This window comes from Tympanuchus pallidicinctus, unplaced genomic scaffold (assembly GCF_026119805.1).
Source record: "Tympanuchus pallidicinctus isolate F22 unplaced genomic scaffold, pur_lepc_1.0 scaffold11, whole genome shotgun sequence".
Classification (NCBI taxonomy): domain Eukaryota; kingdom Metazoa; phylum Chordata; class Aves; order Galliformes; family Phasianidae; genus Tympanuchus; species Tympanuchus pallidicinctus.
The window spans coordinates 10844298-10865432 of NW_026294627.1; the positions used below are offsets into that span (position 1 = coordinate 10844298).

The window sequence follows — 21135 nt, forward strand, 5'->3', positions numbered from 1 at the left end:
CTGCCATAGCATTTACAAATTAGGACTTAAAATATATGTATTAATCAGTGAAGTTAAGGAAATATGCTGTGTGTTTTAACTTGCAAAAAGAATAACTGATATAAAAAATGTATGATCAGTAAAACAAAAATAGAAAACAAGAGTTATGAGGAATAGTTGAGTAAATTGAGGCTGTTTATCCTGGAGAAGGGAAGGCTGAGGGGAGACCTCATCATTCTCTACAATTACCTGAAAGAAGATTATGGTGAGATGAGAGTCAGTCTCTTCTTTTTGATGAAAAGTGACAGAATGTGAGGAGATGACCTACAGTTGTCACAAGGGAAGTTTAGATTGGATATCAGGAAGAATTTTTTCACAGAAGGGGTGGTCAAGCATTGGAACAGGATGCCCAGGGAAGTAGTAGAGTCCCCATCCCTGGAGGTGTGTAATGGATGTTTTTGCCCTGGCAGTAAGGTACATGGTTTAGCGATGTGACTTGATAGTTCAAGTTGATGATTGGACTTGATGATCTTGAAGATCTTTTCCAACATAGATGATTCTGTAATTCTGTTTATGATTTCATGAAAAAAAGTAAATGTAGGTAGCCTACATCACCCCTTCTTTTGAAAGGTAGTAAGAGAACATAAACACGTAAGCAAATATGCAAGTTTTCTAATTAAATTAAGGCAGTTTCCTTGCTAATTTAAATCAGCCCACAATAATCAGTGTCACATTGAAGGATTCAGGATTCATCCTGACCCCACACGGCTGCTAAAATCCTGTTGCACTCTTCATGTGCAGCTATTAAAAGTACAAGCAAAGGTATCTTTTACTGCCTCCAGACTTAATTTCCAGTTCACAGGGGAACCAAACCCCTTAATCAGTGCTTAGATGCAGAAAGGATTTGGCAAATGTTTTCAATTAAAAAATAAAATAAAATGTTCTCAATCTCAGTAGGATATTTTGGCTAGGCTCATCTGTTATGTCCTTTCTTCCCTTGCTCCTAGCTGGGAAGTGTGCGCAGCAGGGAGGGATAACATTCTACACCTCTTAAGGTTAAGGAGGAAAAACAGGTCTCAAGTTTGGATTGCAAATGAGAGCCCTCAAGAGTCCTGAGGAAAGTGTAAGGGAAGTGTCCTCTTGTCCATGTCCTACTGCCCATGGCCTGGAGCAGGACAGGACTCAATTAATCTGTTGATCTAATTCTGTAATAAACTGTGGGGTTTTTTGCAGCAATCTTAGGGAGAATTAAGATTTCTTTTTTCACTTCCTTTTCTTCTGTGGATTTTTAAGGATAATAGCATAAAGATACTTCTATTATGTTTGGGCATTAGTCAGATGAAGTTGAGTCTATGGATCATTGCTGCACACATATGGTAGAATAATGTTTCACATTCTAAATGGAAACTCATTTTATTGATACACTTGGGTGTGTTGCCATGGATTTCCCTCCATGCTGCATGTTTTTCTGTTGTTTTTTATTTTCCAGGGTTTTGTTCTCTCTGTGGAGTAGGATCTGCAGAGCTCTGGGCATTCACAAACATGCAGTCTCTTACTATTTGTAGCAATTCCTCTCTTCACACAGTGAATATAAAATAGATACACTCCAAAGTGTAGTAGTAATAGCGGCTGGAAAAGTGGGCATAATTATCTGAGTCTTAAATGTCTATTGATGGAGATATGGGAGGTCCAACAAATCTTTCTGCCAGATAAAATAGCTTTATTATTTTGAATCTCAGAATCGTAGCATCTGTCTCTCAGTGAGTACTATTCCCAGTTTGTAATCATAGCAGGGATTGTTCCAACCCAAGGGCAACACCTTGCACTTGGCTTTGTTGAATCACATTAGATTCACATGGACCCACTTCTCGAGCTTGTCCAGGCCCCCTTGGGTGGCATCCCTTCCTTCAATTGTGTCAACTGTACTACCCAGCTTAGTGTCATCAGCAAACTTGCTGATGATGCACTCAGTCCCACAATGCAGATCATTGATAACCACCACAGAACAATTTGTGCCTGTCAAGCTGGCCAAGAGAGGGTCGCTCCAGATGGATGCTGTGGTGAAGAGGTTGTCCCTCCCTGCAAAATAAGCTGAGCACACTGGCTGAATTTAACTTTGGCGCTGGGGAGGGTTGGCTTTTCCCCCCGAAGTGAGAGTTTGTGTTTCTTTATCAGTGTTGCAAGAGAGTCTCAAAATAGCTGCTTTTAAAACCAAACAAAATCACTTTTGACATTAACCCCAGACTGTTTCCTTTTTTTTTTTATTTTTTTTTTTCTCCCATAATTTTCTCATCACACGCCTCTGGTTCTCCTCAGATAAGAGCTGCGGTCACGTCGCAGTGACGTGGTGTCATGGGAAGGCAAGCAGGGTTGAATGTGTGCTGCTGCCTGAAGGTCAGGGATGTTGGCAGATCACTTGACACAAACATGAGAAATCCCAAAGAGTATTTAAAAACAGAAATAACTACTTCAGAAAAATATATTTTTATCTTCTGCTGTTAAAGTAAAGCAATATGTGACGTTGTAAAGTAATCTTTCATAATGCATTTATCTGTGTAACACTGCATTCTTTGCTGTCTTTTTGAAGGTGAAATGGTCTCTTTATACTTTTTCTAGATTGAAGGCAATACAAGTGCGTCAAGGCACTTTGTGTGGTAATCTTGCATGCCAAGTAAGGCAAGAGCTAGAGATTGACACAGCATTGGATGATAGGGTTGTATGATGACTGAACTTGAAGGGCTGGTGTCTAGCTGTTTACACCTTGGTGAAGCTGAGAGGTTTCACCTTGCTTAGACCTGTGTTAAAGTGGTAAGTCAGAACAAAATTGGAGCTGCCTGTTCCTTGGGATTGAGACCAGTTCCCTTGAGTATTGGCCACTGTAAATTTATTCTTTCCTCTTTCCCTCACATTTGTGGCACTTCAAGCCAGTGAACTCATCTGAGTTGAGTTGAATTTTCTGTGTATGTGAATGAAGCAGAAACAAAAAAGGTGATGTATGATTTTAATGACTCTTGGAAATTCTTTATGTTCCATATCTGAACTGGATGATGAGAAAGAAAATGCTACTGCTTTCCACTTGAGCAGAGATCCCCTTTCAGGTCTGATCTTGTAAGCATTTATGGCAACAGCTTTCTTTGAGTAGGTGCCATTTTGAATATTCCAGATCAGAAAATGCATTATTGCTGATTGTTTTTTATTTCTGAAGATTAATATGTCTCAAATCCAAGCTGACTTCTTTCCTTCTTATCACGGAAGTTGTATCGTTTGGTGGAATTTCTAATCAGCATATATAGTGGTATTGATTTCTTTAAAAATAACTGTATTCCTTATAACACTAACAGCTTATACAGTACAATTTTTTATAAAGTGTACAGAGTTACTTCAAGTTTTTTTTTTTCTGAATTCCTAAACAGCTTTGGTAACTTTAAAATCATGTAAGGTCACTAGCTTTTGGCTAGGAATGGGAGACCCTCTTGCTGTTACACTAAAGCATTTTCAACTTCAGAAAAGTGTTTTAAACACGCTTAAGAGTTTTAAAAATGACTTTCTGCTGTTCCAGGAGTCTTTGTACAGCATTCAGTAACATACTGAATAATAGTATGATACTCCACCAAAATGCTTTCTAGTTAGTAGACAGTAAAAACAATAAAACTGGATTACGTGTGTAGACTTACCAGTCCTGCTGTTTGGGCAGGAATTTAACAGATTCCCAGACATCTAGCAACTACTTCTGGAATAGACAAACGCCAAATAAACTCACGGCAAATCTGCAGCTTAATAATAGGGAGTCTAACGTGTCCTGCTTTGCGACCTGCCAGCATTGGCAGGTTTGCATGTCTTTTGACAGCAGTACTGGGAACTTAGAATATTGTTTTTCCATTTCAAGAGACATCTTTCTGGGGAGAAACAAATAGCTTCTTATAAACACAAGGCCAACTGCTTTTATTTGCTCACTTAATCATAGCTGCTTCATAGTTTCAAAAGAATTACAGATTTCATCAAACTAGTGAAATTTTTCTTCTTTTTTTCTTCTTTTAGTTTCACCATAAGGACATTCTGTATACACACATCTGATATAATTAGAGTATTACGAAATGGCTGTAAGATTCTCCACTTCCAGAAAAAAATTTTGAAAACTACCTGATAGTTGGATCTGTCTTTACAGAAGACAGCACAAAAGGAAAATCTTCTTCAGAACTTCATGAACCTGAAAAATAATTATCTCTTGCAGGGTTATTCAGTGTTTTACATGGATGTGAGCTCCATCCTAAGCTTAGATTAGTTTGGGACTGTTTAAAATTCATTGGTAGTTCTGTGCATCTCGTACCTGATATGAAATGAGGTTATTTTTTAAACTGCCGGTTTTTAATAGCTATCTTAGTAGCTTCAGTGCTTCTGAACACTCCTGTATTTCCCATTTATTGCTGTATTATTTTTCACAGTGGCAATATGTTATTTTCATTATAATTATTTGTTTCTTACACACCATATTGCTTTCTGCATTTTCATAGTTTGCATGTGGTTATTTTTCAGTAAAGACTTGATCAGAAGATTTATAGTTTCTGGATAATTTAATTTTTTACATGATGAAATTGGCTTCAGTTTGAAAGATTTTTCAGTAGCAGTTATGAGTAACGTAAGTCAAGACTTATGGTTGTGTTAACCCTATTTCATATTAAACAGAAATTGCTTCTTTATGATGTGGTTTTGTTTCACTTCATACTATCTGCAAACAATACGTACGTGGAAGTCCTGTAATCTTGTAGCTTTCTCTGAGCCTTGGAGAAGACCTGCACCCTCGTTCTAGTTGTGAAGAAGAGCAGGAGGGAAAAAGTTTTGAGTTCCCTTTTTACTACTACTTTTGGCCTTATATTGGCTTTCTGAATATTCTCATAGCAAACCAAAATCTATTTCAAAAAGAAATCCTACCACTGGGCATCTATCCAAATGCAGTTTGTGTTCTTAGATAATTACTATTTTATTTAAAAACCACCATACAACCTTCATCGTCCATGAACTTTCTAAGGAAGACCTAAGACAATAGAAAATAAAGATAATATGATTTTCTTCTCATACATTTAAGACTTGAACCTCACATCCCCATGAAATCCATACGATCTAAACTTCTATCAAACTTGTGAAGATTTGTTTTACTTCAGTTTGCATTCCATCGTTCTTTTTTTTGCCTTGTTTACAATGAAGAGATGATCCCCAGAATCCCCAACTCCAACCAAATACCAGTAGCTTCGTAGTAAGACACTGAATTTTTCTTTGTAAGGCAATGAAAAAACAGATTTGAAGTCTAATATCCAAGCAGCAAGCCATCCCCAGTGTTCCATATTATTGACCTTTTTGTAGTTCTTGTCAAAAAGAAAAGGAACAAGGCTTTACTGAATTGAGCTGAACTCATTATGGCTTCAGTTTGTTTCACTGGCAAATCTATCAATTCTATCAATTGATGACACTGCTGCACCGTTTCCTGCAGTTTCTGTATCATGACTTGAGATGCTGAGTAGTATGGACCAACTGGGGGTAGGAAAAGAAAAAAAAAAGGTTACATCTGTGTTTCATGTTTGCTTGTTTTCTAGTTAAGCAAGAGATGCTCACTGAGTTTTTTTCTCCAAATGGTTTCTCTGTGATGTTTTCTCCTTTCATTTCTTTTTTTTTTTATCCTTTAAAATCACCTCTTACAAAATACATTTATTTAATGGTTACACAAAGACACTGCTATTGAAAATGAGCCAGAACAAAATGTGCAGGGTTTCTTTACAGTTTAAATATTCGCATTCTAAAGCTAACTGGGACAAAGACAGTAAAAATACTTTATCTGGGAACAAATGTAAGATTAACCAGGATATGCTAGCACAAAAACTATTGCAACTAGAATAAATTGAAAGAAAAGGCAAGGATGACAACAGCTTTATGAAAAATAGGGACGAATAGTTTCTATAACAATGTTAGTGGTAAATACAAAAGTTTTGACACAATACTGGACACAGAGTAATGGCAAACTTAGTCGGTTAAAAAAAAAGAAATTTGACATTCCCACTGGAAAAGTGAAGTCAAAATATAGTATCTCTTTTCGCTTCACATACAAAAATGCAAGTTGTGGTTAAAATTTGTGGAAATAATGCCAGTGATTAGTTGTATGCCTAGACTGCTTACAGCATGGGATCCAAATCTTTCTGAATACAAGAAGCAAACAGGACTCAATTGAATCACCTTATTGACAACTTACGCCTGATCTTTTCACATCTGTAGATTTTTGTAAAATAAGAGTGATTGAAGAATGTCTCTTGAGTTAGACTTCTAACTGGAAAAATTACAGTTGAGCAAAATTTATTTCATGAAAGATAATTTTCACCTTTTGGAGATTGTTTGATCATTTTCCAAATGAAGCTATACTGGAAATCTAAGGAGAAAGTAAAAACAAGAGGTAAATCTGAATCCAGCAGTGTACAACTTGGCTCTGTCAAGGGAATATTGGATGTTAGTGAAACTTCCTCACGTGTTAGAAGCTGAACTTCCAATTCAGTGACTGGTTAAGGGCTTTCCTAATAGCGTTTGGAAATTTGAGGCACTTAGAGCCATACATATATGGCCAAGACAGACATATACAGTGCTTAGAGTCTGCAGAACTTGAAACAGTTTTTAATTTGTCTTTATTTTAGCTAACATCTTCTCCAAAAAGATCATTACATTTTCAGGTCAGAGATGTACTACAAGGATTACTAGCAGGAAGGGTGCACAAGGAAGAAAGGCAGCAAGAGGCAAGGTGCTGAGGTCACCAGCAGCATTTCCACAATGGCCACATACGTTATGTTTTGTGTTATGGGTGGTGCTGGCCTTTGCAAAAACAAGATAGCTTGAGCTTGCTTTTCCTGCCACTCTTTGCTCCTTGAAGTTTGATCCAAGATGGGATCTGCACACAGGGGCAGTCCTCTATCTCCCTAAACTTCAAGGCAGTAGTTTCACATGGAAACTCACTTCATAAACCTCCTGGATTGCAGAAAAGCAGGACTGCTAGTCTCACAAGCATAGACAGGAGGGACCAGGACTCCAGTGACTCATTTGGGAAGCTGCTCTGTATAATGGAGTGTTTTGAGAGTTGAAAAATGAGAGGCTGGAGCTGGAAGGAGATAAACTTCTGACTTCACTTGGGATTCGCCTGTATGCTTGTGAGTCACTGACTGTGTGAGGAGAGAGTTCTCTTGGAATGAGCTGAAGTTTTCTTCTCTTCCAGAAAATGAATCACCTGCTTCTGAGTCTGTTGTGTTTTTTTTTTAATATTTATGAAATAGTTTTCAGAGACTTTGGTTCATTCAAATGTGTTTTTTTTATTGGTATATAGGAGTCATAAGGGATCTCACTTGGTGTCATCAGCAAACTTCCTGAGGGTGCATTTGACCCCACTGTCGATGTCACTGATGGAGATACTAAAGAGTGTCCCAGCAGTGATCCCTGTGGGACACTACTGTCACTAATCTCCATCCAGACACTGAGCCATTGACTGTCACTCTCCGAACTCAAACCAGTTCTCCCATATCAACCTCCCTGTCTTCTGTGTACCTTAGTATAACTTCAGGGAGGATCTGCTCCATGATCTTTCCTGGCAGAGGTGAGACTGACGGGCCAGTAGTTATCAAGGTCATCCTTTTTACCCTTCTTAAAAATGAGTGCGATGTTGCCTTTTTTCCAGTCAGCCTTCAATCCTGATGTCACCAATCAGTTCATTTGCATTGAAGCAACAGGCCAATATTCAGCCCCCGTGGTGGGGCCACCTATTACTTGACTCAGAAAGTTATCCTCAGTGCATTCCAGGAGCCTCTGGACTGCCTACAGCTTGCCATGCTTCTTTTCCAGCAGATGTCTGGTGGTTTTAGGCTCCCAGCAGGACGAGCGCTTTCAGTCAAGATGCTTCCTGTAGTTGGAGGTAGAAGGCTTCCAACAACAGGCTCCACTTAATCAGATGGTCTGTAGTAGACAGTGATCACAAGGCTACCTTTGCTGCCTCGGTCTCTGACTCTACCAATAGGCTTTTCACTTGCTCATGATTATTCCTTAGGGACAGCTTTTTGCATTCTATTCGTTTCCTGCTGTAGATAGCAATATTCCCTCCCTTCCATCCCTTCCTGTCCCCCAGCTTGTAGCCATTGCTAGCCATGCTCCAATCATGAAAATCATTCCACTAGGTTTCAGTGATGACAACTGTATTGTGGGTTTCTAGTTGCACAGTAGCTTCCAGCTCCTCCTGTTTGTTTCCCAAGTTGCATGCATTGTAGATATACTTCAGCTGGGCAGCTGGTCTTGTCACTTCCTTGAAAGATAACTCCTTAATTCCTTTTAAGTAATTCCCTTGTTATTCTCCATTGCCTTCTCCTAATGCCCCAGCAATCTCTGCCTCATCATCATGGGATTTTGCATGTGCTGCAGTGTTACCAGTGCTTCTCAAGGAAGCAGGTCCTTCAAGGCCCCTGCTAGCACACTGTCCCTCTTATCTAGTCATGCCATACCACACCTTATCATGGGAAGGCTTGCTATCCCCCCTTCCGTCTCCCTTCAGACTTAGTTTAAAGCCCTCCCAAAGAGCTCCGCTAACTTTCCCCCAAGAACCCTTCTTTTAAAAATAAGATCCTTTGATTTGTTTGCATGTCCTTATTTAATACAAGAGGCAGAGAAGATAAGATGATCTGTGTTTCTGTGATTGAGTTCCTTCAGCCATCATTCCAAAGCCCTGAAGTATTTTTTGATAGGCCTTGATCCATATGTTGCATCTCTCCCTATATAGAAAAGCAGTAAGGGGTTGTGGTCTGTTGACCATACCAGGCTAGGTAGTTTCCTCATCCAAGCCCCAGGAAGACAGCAGACTTCTCTAAGGAGAGTATCTGTAGGGTCTGTTCTCTGTAGGGAAGTATCACCTACAACCAGTATCCATCTTTTCTTTTTCAATGATGTAGTCTTCATGCTGGGGGAAGGCTTTTCATGGTTTGATTTCATTAGTTAGTTACTGTTTCACTTCAGATGGCACCTTTTCACCTGTGCCACTTGGATTTAGAAAATAGAATCACTAATTTTTAGTTCAGCACCCAAACACCATTGTCTCAGAAGATAGCAGGCAACTTATTGCAGCTGTTCTTCAAAAGATGCATATCTGTGTTCTGTGATCAACTGAGCATGGTGTCTGTTGGTGACCGAAGAAGCTTTGAGGTTACTTTTGCTTGATTGTAAGAGCCTGAGACTTGAATATTCCCCCCAAAACTCACTGTGGAACTGGTCTGCAATTTTGGTCCCATACAAGTTGATTTCATGGCTAACTGGTATTTGATGAGTCTCACCTTGTGTCTTCTCTCTTTTCAGAACATTTTTGGGAATGATTTTGGAGAATAATTTATATGCTTTCCTTTCCCTTCTGAGGCAAAATGCAAGATATTGTTTTCCTTTGCATAGCTGCAATGAAATATAGAATGGTGTGGATAATTTTATTGTATTTCTTTCTATTTAATATTTTGCTGGGTCAAGTTCTGTCTTTTCCCTATGATTTCTTTAGAAGATATTTGAACATAGTTCTATGGTGAAGTAAGAACACTAAATTGTGCGTATTTTTCACACTAAATATGGGTTGTTTCTTTTTTCAGAATATAAAGTTTTGGATTTTTTTTTTATAGTTACCACTGTGAACTTCAGTTACTGGAACTAAACAGTAACGAGTTGCTGTTACAGCTAGTCAAGAAGTTTCATTGACAGCATTAAGTTTTTTTCTTCTATCTCTTATTTCTCTGGCTGACCTGACTTTCACTTGAAATGTTAAAGAAAAACAGGTCCAACCTAAAGTGCAAAGTAGTTGCTGGTTTAGTTCATAACAACTTCTAAGGACAAAGGGGTCAGGTAAAGAATCACTGCAGCTCTGATTATGACCTGATGTTACTGCTATGTCCAGTAATTCATTTTTCACCATTAATAGCTTTTGCACATGTGTGAGTGGGACTGGTCACGTTGACCTTTGTTTTTTCAAGATGTTCAACTTGTAAAACACTAGGAAGAATCATTAGTTCTTACCTAAGATTGTAGAAATTGCTGGTAGAGGGTTGCTTTCAATTAAAGGATATACATTTTTAATGATTCAAAATTATATTCTTATTATTAGTGATCATATATTTGCTTTAATTCCTCTTTCTGTTTCCTGAAATTTGGTACTTAAAAAAAAAAAAGAGAGAGAGAAAGGTGTATTTTTCTTAAACTTCCCTGAACATCAGATGTAAAATTTTCGAAGTACATGATGTAAATGAGATTAGAGAAGACAACGTATTTCTTAATTTACTTGCAGCAGTAGCTCTCTTTTGTATCATCATGCATTAGACTCGTGGTGAAAATGTGAGGATTGTCTGCACATGGTGAAAAGCTTAAGAGGACTAGGAAAGAAAGATGGGATAACTGTTTTAAATGGGACAAGCTTAAATATTCAGACACATCAAAAAATTATTGGAAACAGACTTTTGGACCAATTTCCTTTTGCAACCGCATATGTGCTTTTCCATCATCCACATATTTTAAGAATGTGAGTGGAAAATAAGTATGTATTAGTCTTAAACGCAGATGAAAGGCTTCTATCATCAGATAAGTTATACTCACCTACCTCTTCCACAAAGACAATATGAGACAGGTAGGTATATTGATTAAGCTTGGAAAAGAGCTGCTTAGCGAAATACCCCTATATATATTCATTATGGGAAACTGCGCCAGTCTGTTGTGCAGGTTTATTATTTATTACAAAAGTCCTGCTTAATTCAGCATTTACTAATTGGATCAGTCCACTCTCAATTCAGAACTGATCAAAATGGTTTTATAATCAAGCATATTTTCACATCTGTTCTTTCTTTTAATTAAGTTAGCTGTTATGCTTAATCAAATGATTTACTTGACAGTGCTTGTTTTTCAGGATGGGAAGAAAAAGTTTGACAAGGAAAGTGAGAAATACTACTCCATCCTAGAGAAGCACTTAAATTTATCAGCAAAGAAGAAGGAATCTCATTTGCAAGATGTAAGTTCTTAGAGTTATAGACTGGGTCCTTGATGATCATCTATTATCTGGTTTCCATTACCCCGTTTCCAGTCTGCATGGAGATCATGATAACAGACACGCTGTATTTTATTTATATGAAATGTGCTGTTTTCTTGTAATTACTTTTCTCAGTGTGAATATAAATTCCTGAGTGAGATTAATATGATTTTCATAACAGTTAAATATTTTAATAAGGAAATATTCTACATGTCCAATTCTCTGTACCTTAAATTGCAAAACTAATGTTTATTGGTTGCAACAACATATATGATTTGTATTAGTACAGTAAAACTGTGACTTTTATATTATAAGGTATATGTAGAGTACTTGAAATTCGAAAAATGAATTGCTCTATTTTCTATTTGGTTTATTACTCAATGCAATTATGTTTCTGTTTCACATAAATTTGAAACTGAAATGACTGTAATGATGCTTTTTATGCTTCTTTTTATTTTTTTTTCCACCTTATTCTGAGATTGCTGCATGTCTTGAAATGGTATCCACAACTTCAGATTTAAAGAGTCTGTATGCCTAATTCTTACCTTTGAAAAGAAAGAAAGAAAGAAAGAGAGAGAGAGAGAGAGAAAGAAAAAAAGAGAGAGAGAAAGAGAGAGAGAAAGAGAGAAAGAAAGAAGTGAAGACTAGTAGGAGGATTCCAGGATTTTTCTGCATCGTGGCAGAAATAAGTATGACTTGTCTTTGAGTCAAATTGCACTAAAAATGCCAATTTGATCTCTTTTCTTTTCCCCGAGAATAGTTAATGTTATTTTGATGGGATTACCTATATCGTGGTGACTCTTCATCCTGAGGATACTTTTGCTGATGGAGTTTTCACAGAATGTGTGACTGTCATACACTCACAAAATATAGGTTTTTTTCATGTTTACCAGTTACTCTGTAATTTGAATTAAATGAAGTGTAGTGATTATAAATTTCTAAAATGTTTATAATCCTGAATTACCATAGCTATGTATGTAATCATCAGCTTATATTGGACACTATTTATATGGGATTGGTTAATTGTTCCATTCATATATTGAAGAATTGCATATGTATCTTTCACTTTTCCTAAGTATTCTGTGTATTGATAAAGAAAAGGTTGTTAGAGTATAAACAGCACCAGAGAAAAATACAGTTGGTTACCAAAATGTAGAGAAGTGAACTTAAGCACTGCTTTACTCTAAATAAAATATTTTGCTCTTGAGACATTAGAATGATTGCATTCTAAAAACAGAAACTAAAGTGAAAAGTAGCAACTCTGAATCTAATAAACTATGGTAGAATAACAATGGATTTGGCTCAAGTATGTAAACTAATGGAAAAACCAGGGTAAATTTTTCCACTGAGTTCCTAAGTGACATCTCAGGATTTAAAATTTCGTACAGAGGCTGTTGGCTTTTGCTTTTCTGGATACCCTGCTTGTAAAGCTCATAGGACATAGCTTGTCATTTCTGTCTCCGTTTTTATGAAGATGTGCGTTGAATCAGCAACTCAGGGCTCCCACATGCAGAAGACACCATAGGAAATCAGTAGAATCATAGAATCACCAAGGTTGGAAAAGGCCAATATCATCATCTAGTACAAATATCAACCCATCCCTATCATGTCCACCAGTCACGTCCCTCTATGCCACATCTTCACATTTGTTGAAAACCTCCAGGGATGGTGACTCCAGCACTTCCTTGGATAGACTATGCCAATGCCTCACCACTTCTTCACGGTAAAATTTTTTCCTGATACCCAACTGAATTCTCCCGTGGCACAAATTAATGCAATTACCTCTAGTTATCTGGGAGAAGAGGCCAATCCCCACCTCTCTAGAACCTCCTTTCAGATAGTTGTAGGATCTCCTTGTTGACCAAAGAGATGTTTTGACTGTACCCATATCAGAAATAAAATGCCAAGCACCAGTTCCTGGTCCAAAAGCCGATGTCTGTTGACTCACAGACTATTGTCACACCAAAAATACTTCTTCTTTTTAGCCCACTGCTCATTTTAATTGCTGACTTTTGATACCTCATCAAGTTATGTGGATTGGTGGGTGGAGGGGTAGGAAGGGCATAGTTCTGCTGGTTTAGGTTATTTTACATCTCTCAATCAGGTGCTGGTGAGAGCACCATAATTAAGCACCTGAAGTTCGATGGTTTGAACATAGTCTTTAGAGAGTGGTTTGCATGTGTTCATGTAATTGAAATGTGCTGGGTATTTTGAAAGCCTAGAGGACTGTTGACACAGTTCATGTGGATGATTTGTATTTTTTTTCCCTTAGCATCAAAAAGCGGCTTCAAAATACTGTCTTTTCACTGCTGTCACACAGAGCAGAGCTCAGCATTGCCCCTCTGCTCCCTGTGAGGAGCTGCAGCCGCCATCAGGCCTCCCCTCAGCCTGCTCTGCTCTGGACTGAGGATACCAAGGGACCTCAGCCTCCCCTCATATGTCTTCCCCTCTGGATGCTTCACTATTTTTGTAGCCTGCATTATGATTTAGGACTTGTACAGTCATGATGTCTATGGCCTTAATGTAAGAACCCATTCATATTTGAGATATCCTTGAGTTATCATACGTACTGGTACAGTCTGCTAAAATGCTGTTCAGAATAGAGATTGACTTAATTGGGTCTTTAAATACTATTGTGTTGAATAGCTCATTGCTGAAACCAAATGATATTTCTTTAAAATTAAATGTGAAAGCTGACATCTGTCTCAAGTGCTTCTCGAGTGCACTTGTATGAGTCAGGATCATGCCCCAAACTTGTAGCAACTGGTTCTGTTGGTATCTATAGTGTTACTTTCGTAATTTAATTTTTTTGTGAATTAAAGCTATTAACACAGAGTACGAAAGAAAACAGTAGCTGAAAGCGCTATAGAAATGGCATGTGACAGCTACTTTTGTGGTACAGCTCTCAATTCTTACAACGTTTAGTGTTTGATTAATGTTTCATAGTATTAGGATTTTTACTCCATTTCCTGATTTGTTTTTTATAGACATGGAAAGGTAATGCTGGTACTGAATGACTTGAAAGATATTGTTGAAGCCCATGTGCCAAATAGTGCTCATGGTACTGGGGAAGTAGATTCGAATTGTTAAGAAGCCTGCATCCAAATCATGATAGTAGCATTTCCTTAACAAAAGAAACTGTTAGTTATGTGTGATGCTATTGATGACCAAGTTCTGCAATCATTCTCTTACAAGAACTAAAAATTTCTTTTTTGATAGATTTACTGTTTTAATGTATGCTATCAAGGGAAGACAACACTTAGCTTTTCCACTTTTCCCATACTTGTTATTTTTCATGCCAGAAATGAACTAGAGAATTTACAGAAATAAATGGAATTACATCAAAAATGGCTAAACTGCTTTTATACATGTGCTTGAAATTTGATTAAAATCTGCTTTTGACCCAATATTAAAACCTGACAAACACAGCCTAAAAGGGATTTGCTTGAGAAAATGATTTTTTAATGTAAACAGGAATCTCCGTCTCTTCAAGAGTTGTCCACATATTTCACTACTTTTCTGCTGTTTTTATTTCTCATGCCTTGTTTAAGTTGAGGATAAAAGCCTGTTGTTCTTTATCTTTTGGTAAGAGTTAATTCTTCAGCAGTTTAGATAGATGTCTTTACTTTGGATGTAGGTCTTCATGTTGAGTGGCATTATTTAGGCATGTCTGGCAAATTTTCTCTTGTAGCTCTTTCACTTGAAAATTAAAATATGAAAAAAAATTGATATATGAGGGTATGGATTTAAATATGTTTGTATTCCCAGAGCAAGAGACGTGCTATGAAGTAATCTTCCAAGATTTAATTGTTAAATACTCTCTATTTATGAAAATAAAATCTTAGGAAACTATTTGTAGCTCTGAGAATTAGATAAATGTTTGGTTCATGTGATACTCAGGCATTTCAATAGAAATATTAATATTTTGTCCCTTCTAGATTACTATCCTGTTTTCTGTTTTGAAATTCTCTGTATGCCAGGGACAGAGACACCTACTTCTGCCTTTCTTTCTTTCCTTTCAACATCTCCTCAAAGGTAGAATATAGAAGCGCAAAGGAAAGAGGAAAACAAAAAACAGCATGGAAATGACATGAGATAAAGCTGAATAATATTTATTCCTTAACTTGCATTTATCTATTTTAAGTGGTTATTTTATTTTTCAGGGAAATTGAAAACCATCAGGGAAAATTGAAAATTGTAAAGTAATCTTATGAAAGATCTGTTTAGTAACAACAAAATGAGGTTTTAAAGCAATCATGAGAGAGTAAACATGTATTTCATTTTGTCTTTTAGGCAGATACGCAGATTGACAGAGAGCATCAAAACTTTTATGAAGCATCATTGGAATATGTTTTTAAAATTCAAGAAGTACAAGAGAAAAAGAAATTTGAATTTGTTGAACCTGTAAGTTTATGTTTTATTCTTTCTGAATTTAGAATGCACCTATTTAAAGATGAAATTTTAATATGAAATAAATATTTCTCTCTCTTTTTAAAATTGTGATTACAGTGCATTTGCATACAGGCAGGAATTGAAATACTGGCTTCAGCGTTTTCCATGGTTATTAAAGGTTTATGTAAGAGTAAATACTGTGAAGTGAAATGCCAGATGGCTTGGAGCGTGCATAATGTTTTAATGGACAACGTGATGTTTTATCTGTGCTTTATCATATACTGGGTATTTCCCAATATCACAGTTTCATATCTGAAATTTCTGAGGTAGATTTTGGATTTAAATATTCCCTATTGGCAGCACATACATATGTTCTTCTAATTTATACATGAAATAATATGAAAAATTAGTTCTTCTGTAGGACAGGTGCACATATTTCTTGTTGATGCAGTCACCTTCAGTCTACTGTGCATAAAAAGGAAACAGGCTTTGACACGCCAAAAAAAGGAAGACGAAATTGTACTCTGTGGTCCTTATATAGATCTGGGATTTTACATCTGGGATTTCCTCTTGGGCCACATCACAGGCTTGAGATACCTGCTGGGACAGTCAGGACCAGAAGCTGTTCAGTGTGTTGTGCTAGCATATCTCTGTAGCATATTAGTAGTAATCACACTGTTCATGTCTTGTGGGACTAACTTACTGCTTGCCTCAGTTAGCACCTGTAGCCATTGACAGACGTCTTCCAATGTCATCTGTCCCTTCCTGTTATGCATACTGAGCATAGCAGAGCATCTTTTGTGAAGGAGGAATGTGACAAGCATAACTTTTTCTTCCAGCTTCCTTCTAACTAACCAAAGATGCACTTTTGACTGAAACAGGTTGAATTGTATCTCTAACACTCGGTGTCATCAAGAAGAGCTCCTCAGATGCCTTCTTTCTATGAGTTGAGAATGTACTGTATATTGAATGTTTGGCATTGATGCAAGCTAATGAAACTGATTTCAGCTTGCAGTCCTGACAGAAATCCTCTCTTCATGGCATGCAGCTGCCAAGTCTTTGAGATTCAAACTTTGCTTGGATTCCTAAATAAGAACATTTTTCTACCTGTCACAAATTAATCCAGCTGTTTCTCTCTGTCTCCTTCTGTAAAACTCTCACATCCTGGAAAATCCAAGCAATCCTAACCTATTTCTGACCCTAGTATAGAGACTTTATGCTCTTTTAAAATAGTAGAATCTTTCTATGTTGAGAAGAAACCGTAATCAGAAAATACTGTTGTGCAATTTCATGTAGTTAAAATAGAGCATATTTCACCCTGTGTGCTAGACAGGAAAAATAAACTTAATTATGTACATTATAGCTTGAAATATTGAGCTTTATCCTTTTGACCAGGAGTTGTCTGCATGCTTTGTCAGCCACCGCATCAGCAGCTCTGAATGATCAAAATGACGAAGTTACTTATTGGTACACAAGTGCTGATACTGAGCAGACATGGGGGAGGTTGGTAGTAGATTCCGTGTTGTGGAGCTGGGTATTTTTCTCACCAGATGTGCACATCCAGTAAAGAAAATTTACTTGGAGTGGATCGGTTGGTCTCCTGTGTCAGATCATTGGCTGCTCAGTGCAGTGGGCTATTTGTTGCATAAAGTCCATTGCTAGATGTTCCATATGAAGGTTTGGGAAATACTGTGCTAAATGGGTACTGATAGCCTTTTCAGGAAAATGTCTTCTGGCTGCAGGTGTGTTTTTTTTATAATCAAACTGAATATAAATAGTGGTTAAGTTGTAATATCAGTCAAAAATTTGAACCTTCAGAATTCTTTTTTTTTTCTTTTATTTCTAGTCTGTTTCATACAACATCTTGGAATAAAAGCATTTACTGAAATCCATAAGGCAAAGTATGTCAAGTGAAAAATAATGGGACAAAAGGAAAAAAAAAGCTTAAAATAGGCTTTTAAAAATGCCTGGTTTATGTAAGTGGTGTGTGACATATGGGCGTTTGCTCCTAAATTAAAATAAATAAGCATAAAGCCTAACATTTTAAAATCAGGTACAAAAAATTACTACATTAGTCATCTTCCTTTGTGTGCTCTAAAGATGTTCAAATGCTGCAGAAAGCCTAGTTTGTGTACATATATTCTTCCTCATGAGTTCTGCTGTTTGTGGAACATTCTGTTGCAAGGCAAAGGATCTTGGAATATTAGCTGACAGTCATCTGAACAGGAGCCAGAAGTGTGTCCAGGTGCCCAAGAATGCTGATGGCAGCCTGGTTTGTGTCAGAAGCAGTGCATTCAGCAGGAGCAGGGAGGTGATTGTCCTTCTGCACTCAGCTCTGATGAGGCTGCACCTCAGTTTTGGGCCCTGCACTACAAGAAAGACACCAAAGCTCTCAAGCATGTTCAGAGAAGGGCAGTGAAGCTGTGGGGGGTCTGGAACACAGGTCTTTTGGGAAGCTGCTGAGAAAACTGGGATTGTTTTGTATGGAGAACAGGAAGATCAGGGGAGACCTTATCTCTCTCTATGACTACCTGAAGGGAGGTTTTGGCAATATGGACCTTGAAGGTCTTTTGCAACCTTGACAATTCTATGATTATACGATTTTAAGTGTTAGTTAGGTCTAATTTTCAGCTCAGTGTCATGTCTCAAGGTAATTCTCAGTCTGATTTGTTGAGTCCTGGAAGGGGATTTTAACGAAATAAAAGCAACACTGTGAGTGAGAAAGATGAAATTGTGATGCTGTGTGGAAGTGGGTTAAGTTCATGACATGAAATACAACTTGAAATTATCTGCTGGTGATCCTTCCAACTTCTTTAATTTGTCTATACCAAAAGATAAAATACTCTGAGAAGCAGAGTATGAGAAGCAGTGTGGCAAAAGCTGACAGATGTGTTAACCTAGATCAGTAGAAGTGGTAAGAGTGCAGAACTTTTCTTCCTGGAGTGCAGTGGGGAGGGACTGTGAGACACAAGGCGTTAATGTTTCACTGATTTTTACATGAGTAAGTAGTTATAGGACAAGAAGAAATGGTTTAAAACTAAATGAGAGGAAATTATTTACTTGGAGAGAGGCAAGGTTCTAGCACAGGCTGCCCGTAGAAGCAATGTATGTCCCATGTCTGGAGGTATTCAAGGCCAGGTTGGAGAGGGCCTTGGGCAGCCTCATCCCCATGACAAGGGATTGGAACTCGATGATCTTTAAGGTCCCTTCCAACTCAAGTCAATCTGTGATTTTATGAACAGATAGCTACCTCTTTGTAGTTCTCCTAAGTTTTGGACTTTTTGAGTAAAAATAATAAGCTTTTCATACAGATCACGAATTAGATTTTTTTCTATCTCAAAACTAAGTTACTGTTAATGTTTACCTTGCAGCAAGTTAAAAAGTAAAAAAGTGATAGTAGTCTCTGCTCATAGCTTTGCCTATGTGGGCCCAGAGCAGCTTGCCAGAAATGGTGCAGCTTCATGAGGATGCCGCACTCATTAAGAGTGAACCTCCTGCCCAGAGCTCTGCTCTGTCCTGTGATATCAACAAGACCTCACTGTCCTGGAGGAATCAGGGCACAGAATTCATAAGCAGTAAGTAATCTGAAATGAGGGGTGGTCCATTAGCTGTCACAAAATCACAAGAGTGTGTTTGAAGGAAAAGAACAACTTTGTATAATTGCAGGCGGTTCCACGAGACTTCAGTTTTAGTCTGAAGTGACTGCATGTTAAACTTAATTTCCCCTTTCTTAGATTTTTCTTACGTTATTAACTGCATTCATTTTAATCTGATAGAGAAGCACCTAATAAAGCTATCTATTTATAAATAAAATGAAACTCAGGAGACAGGGACTTCTGGCTGATGTGCTGCAGGCCAGAGGTTAAATTGTTCTCCTATCCAAAACCTAAGCACAGTCTCCTTCCTGTGAGAATGAAATGACCAGGCAGTCTTGAGGTCAGCGGCTCTACATAAAAATAAATAAAGTCTCAAGAAGTAGCTGGATTTTGTTTCAGGTTCTGCGTTGAAATCCTGGAAGCCTTTGAATAGTGAGTAGCATTGTGTAACTGAGCTCAGGCCTCACTTTTTGTTTGCGTGACTGATTAGCTACTCAGAACAAGGTAACTGTAAGGTATGTGTTACCTTTCAAACTGATGATGTGAACGTTCTGTGTGATGGTTGGTGTGACAAGTCACCTCTTAACATGTGAAGACTGCCTTGAAATACATCGGTGGAAAAAATGGAAAGAGATTATTTTTTCCATCATTTAAAATAAATACCTTTAAAATTATAAGTGTGGACTTAACAGCGGTGTCTCTTGTAACATCAGCAGCAAGAAAACCCCACTGTGACCATAAGCCTGGGGCAGAAGTGCTTGGCTTTTAGATCTCCTCTGTGAAGTGTTATTCTGATGCCTGGTCTGATGGAAGTGGTTAGGATAATGCCTCAAAGCACAGGCCTGCTGGGTGCTTTTTGTTCCCCCTGTCCACATACATCTGTAGAAACAAGTGCCATTCTCAGTATCAGTTATTATCAACAGAACTAGAACAAACTGGAATAGGACTTGCATATGACAAGCACGTTTTTACTTTTATTATGCCGTCTTTTTTTTTTTTTCTGTGCAATCAAAGATATTTGAGCAGGAGATTCTCAAGTCCAGGTGCTCTGCAAGACACAACTGCCAGAATACCTGAACAAGACTTAAAATGTATTCATATTTTCTTTTTTTTTTTTTCCCCATTTTCAATTTGCTTTTTTTTCTTTCCAATAAATTCAGCCTTGCTGCCATCTAGTGTTAAATCTTTTTTCCCCAGTATTTCTTCGTGCACTCGTTGAAGCTGTTTGTATAATGGAAGCTGGTTTTCTTTCAGTATTGAAGCTGAAATTTAAATAGTTTATAGCTGTATTCTTCAGGAATACCCTTTGAATTGATCTTTACAATTCATACGTAACCTGACATACTGCGTCTTTCTACTACTGCATCTTCTAGTGAAATTTTGTTGTGCTTTAATGTTCTGCTCTGGCTACAGTTTTGCTGGGTGGTTACAGTATTCCTGCAATTCTTCTTAAGCCAAAAAGGCAGGGTTGATCAGTAGACTCCTGCTTACAAGTAAGTTAATCCTCTTTATTTAAACAAGGTAGAGCATGCACAGGAGTAGTTAGCGGTTGTAGGAACTCTATTTGGGGATGGAGATGAGTAACTGGATCTGGACTGTAGGCAGGGCTTTAGTTATAATTTGCTTATTTCTTTTAGATTTTATTCATAAGAAAAGGAAAATTTTTTTAAGAGTTGGAATTATGTTTTAAACCTTAAAATTATGGGAATTTATACTGTTTACATAATTGGAGCTTTTTAGGATAAATACTCATTTGGATCTTCTTTGGAAGCCATTAAATAACCAATAGGAAGCTTTAAGATCCAAGTCTTAGTCTGAGATAATGATTTTAAATGGGCAGGTGGAAATTACAAGCTAAGATAATTTACATAAGCTGTGAAATACTTTGTTAGATTGTCTTCCTTGTTTGGTAGTGGGATGTGGTTCAGAAATTCACATCCATTGTAGAGAACCCTTGGTTTTTATACTCAAGGATCTTCTCAGCTCCTTAGGCTGAGCTCACAGCTTTGTGACTGCTTAATGCTTACCCATGGATAGCCATGAGATTTCTGCCTGATGTCATGACTTCATTTGATCCTGCAAAACCAGTAAAAAACAAGGGAGAAGTCCCAG

The 21135-nt window shown here is 37.6% G+C and overlaps 1 protein-coding gene across 1 annotated transcript in view; it reads left to right on the plus strand.

Annotated features, from left to right (window-relative positions):
- The window catches only part of ARHGAP42 (Rho GTPase activating protein 42), a 153346-nt gene that overhangs the window by 86008 nt on the left and 46203 nt on the right, over positions 1–21135 (plus strand). Inside the window, exons 5-6 of the mRNA XM_052670912.1 lie at positions 10916–11017; positions 15329–15439. Coding sequence (XP_052526872.1) covers positions 10916–11017; positions 15329–15439 — 213 coding nt within the window. The remainder of the gene's footprint in view (positions 1–10915; positions 11018–15328; positions 15440–21135) is intronic.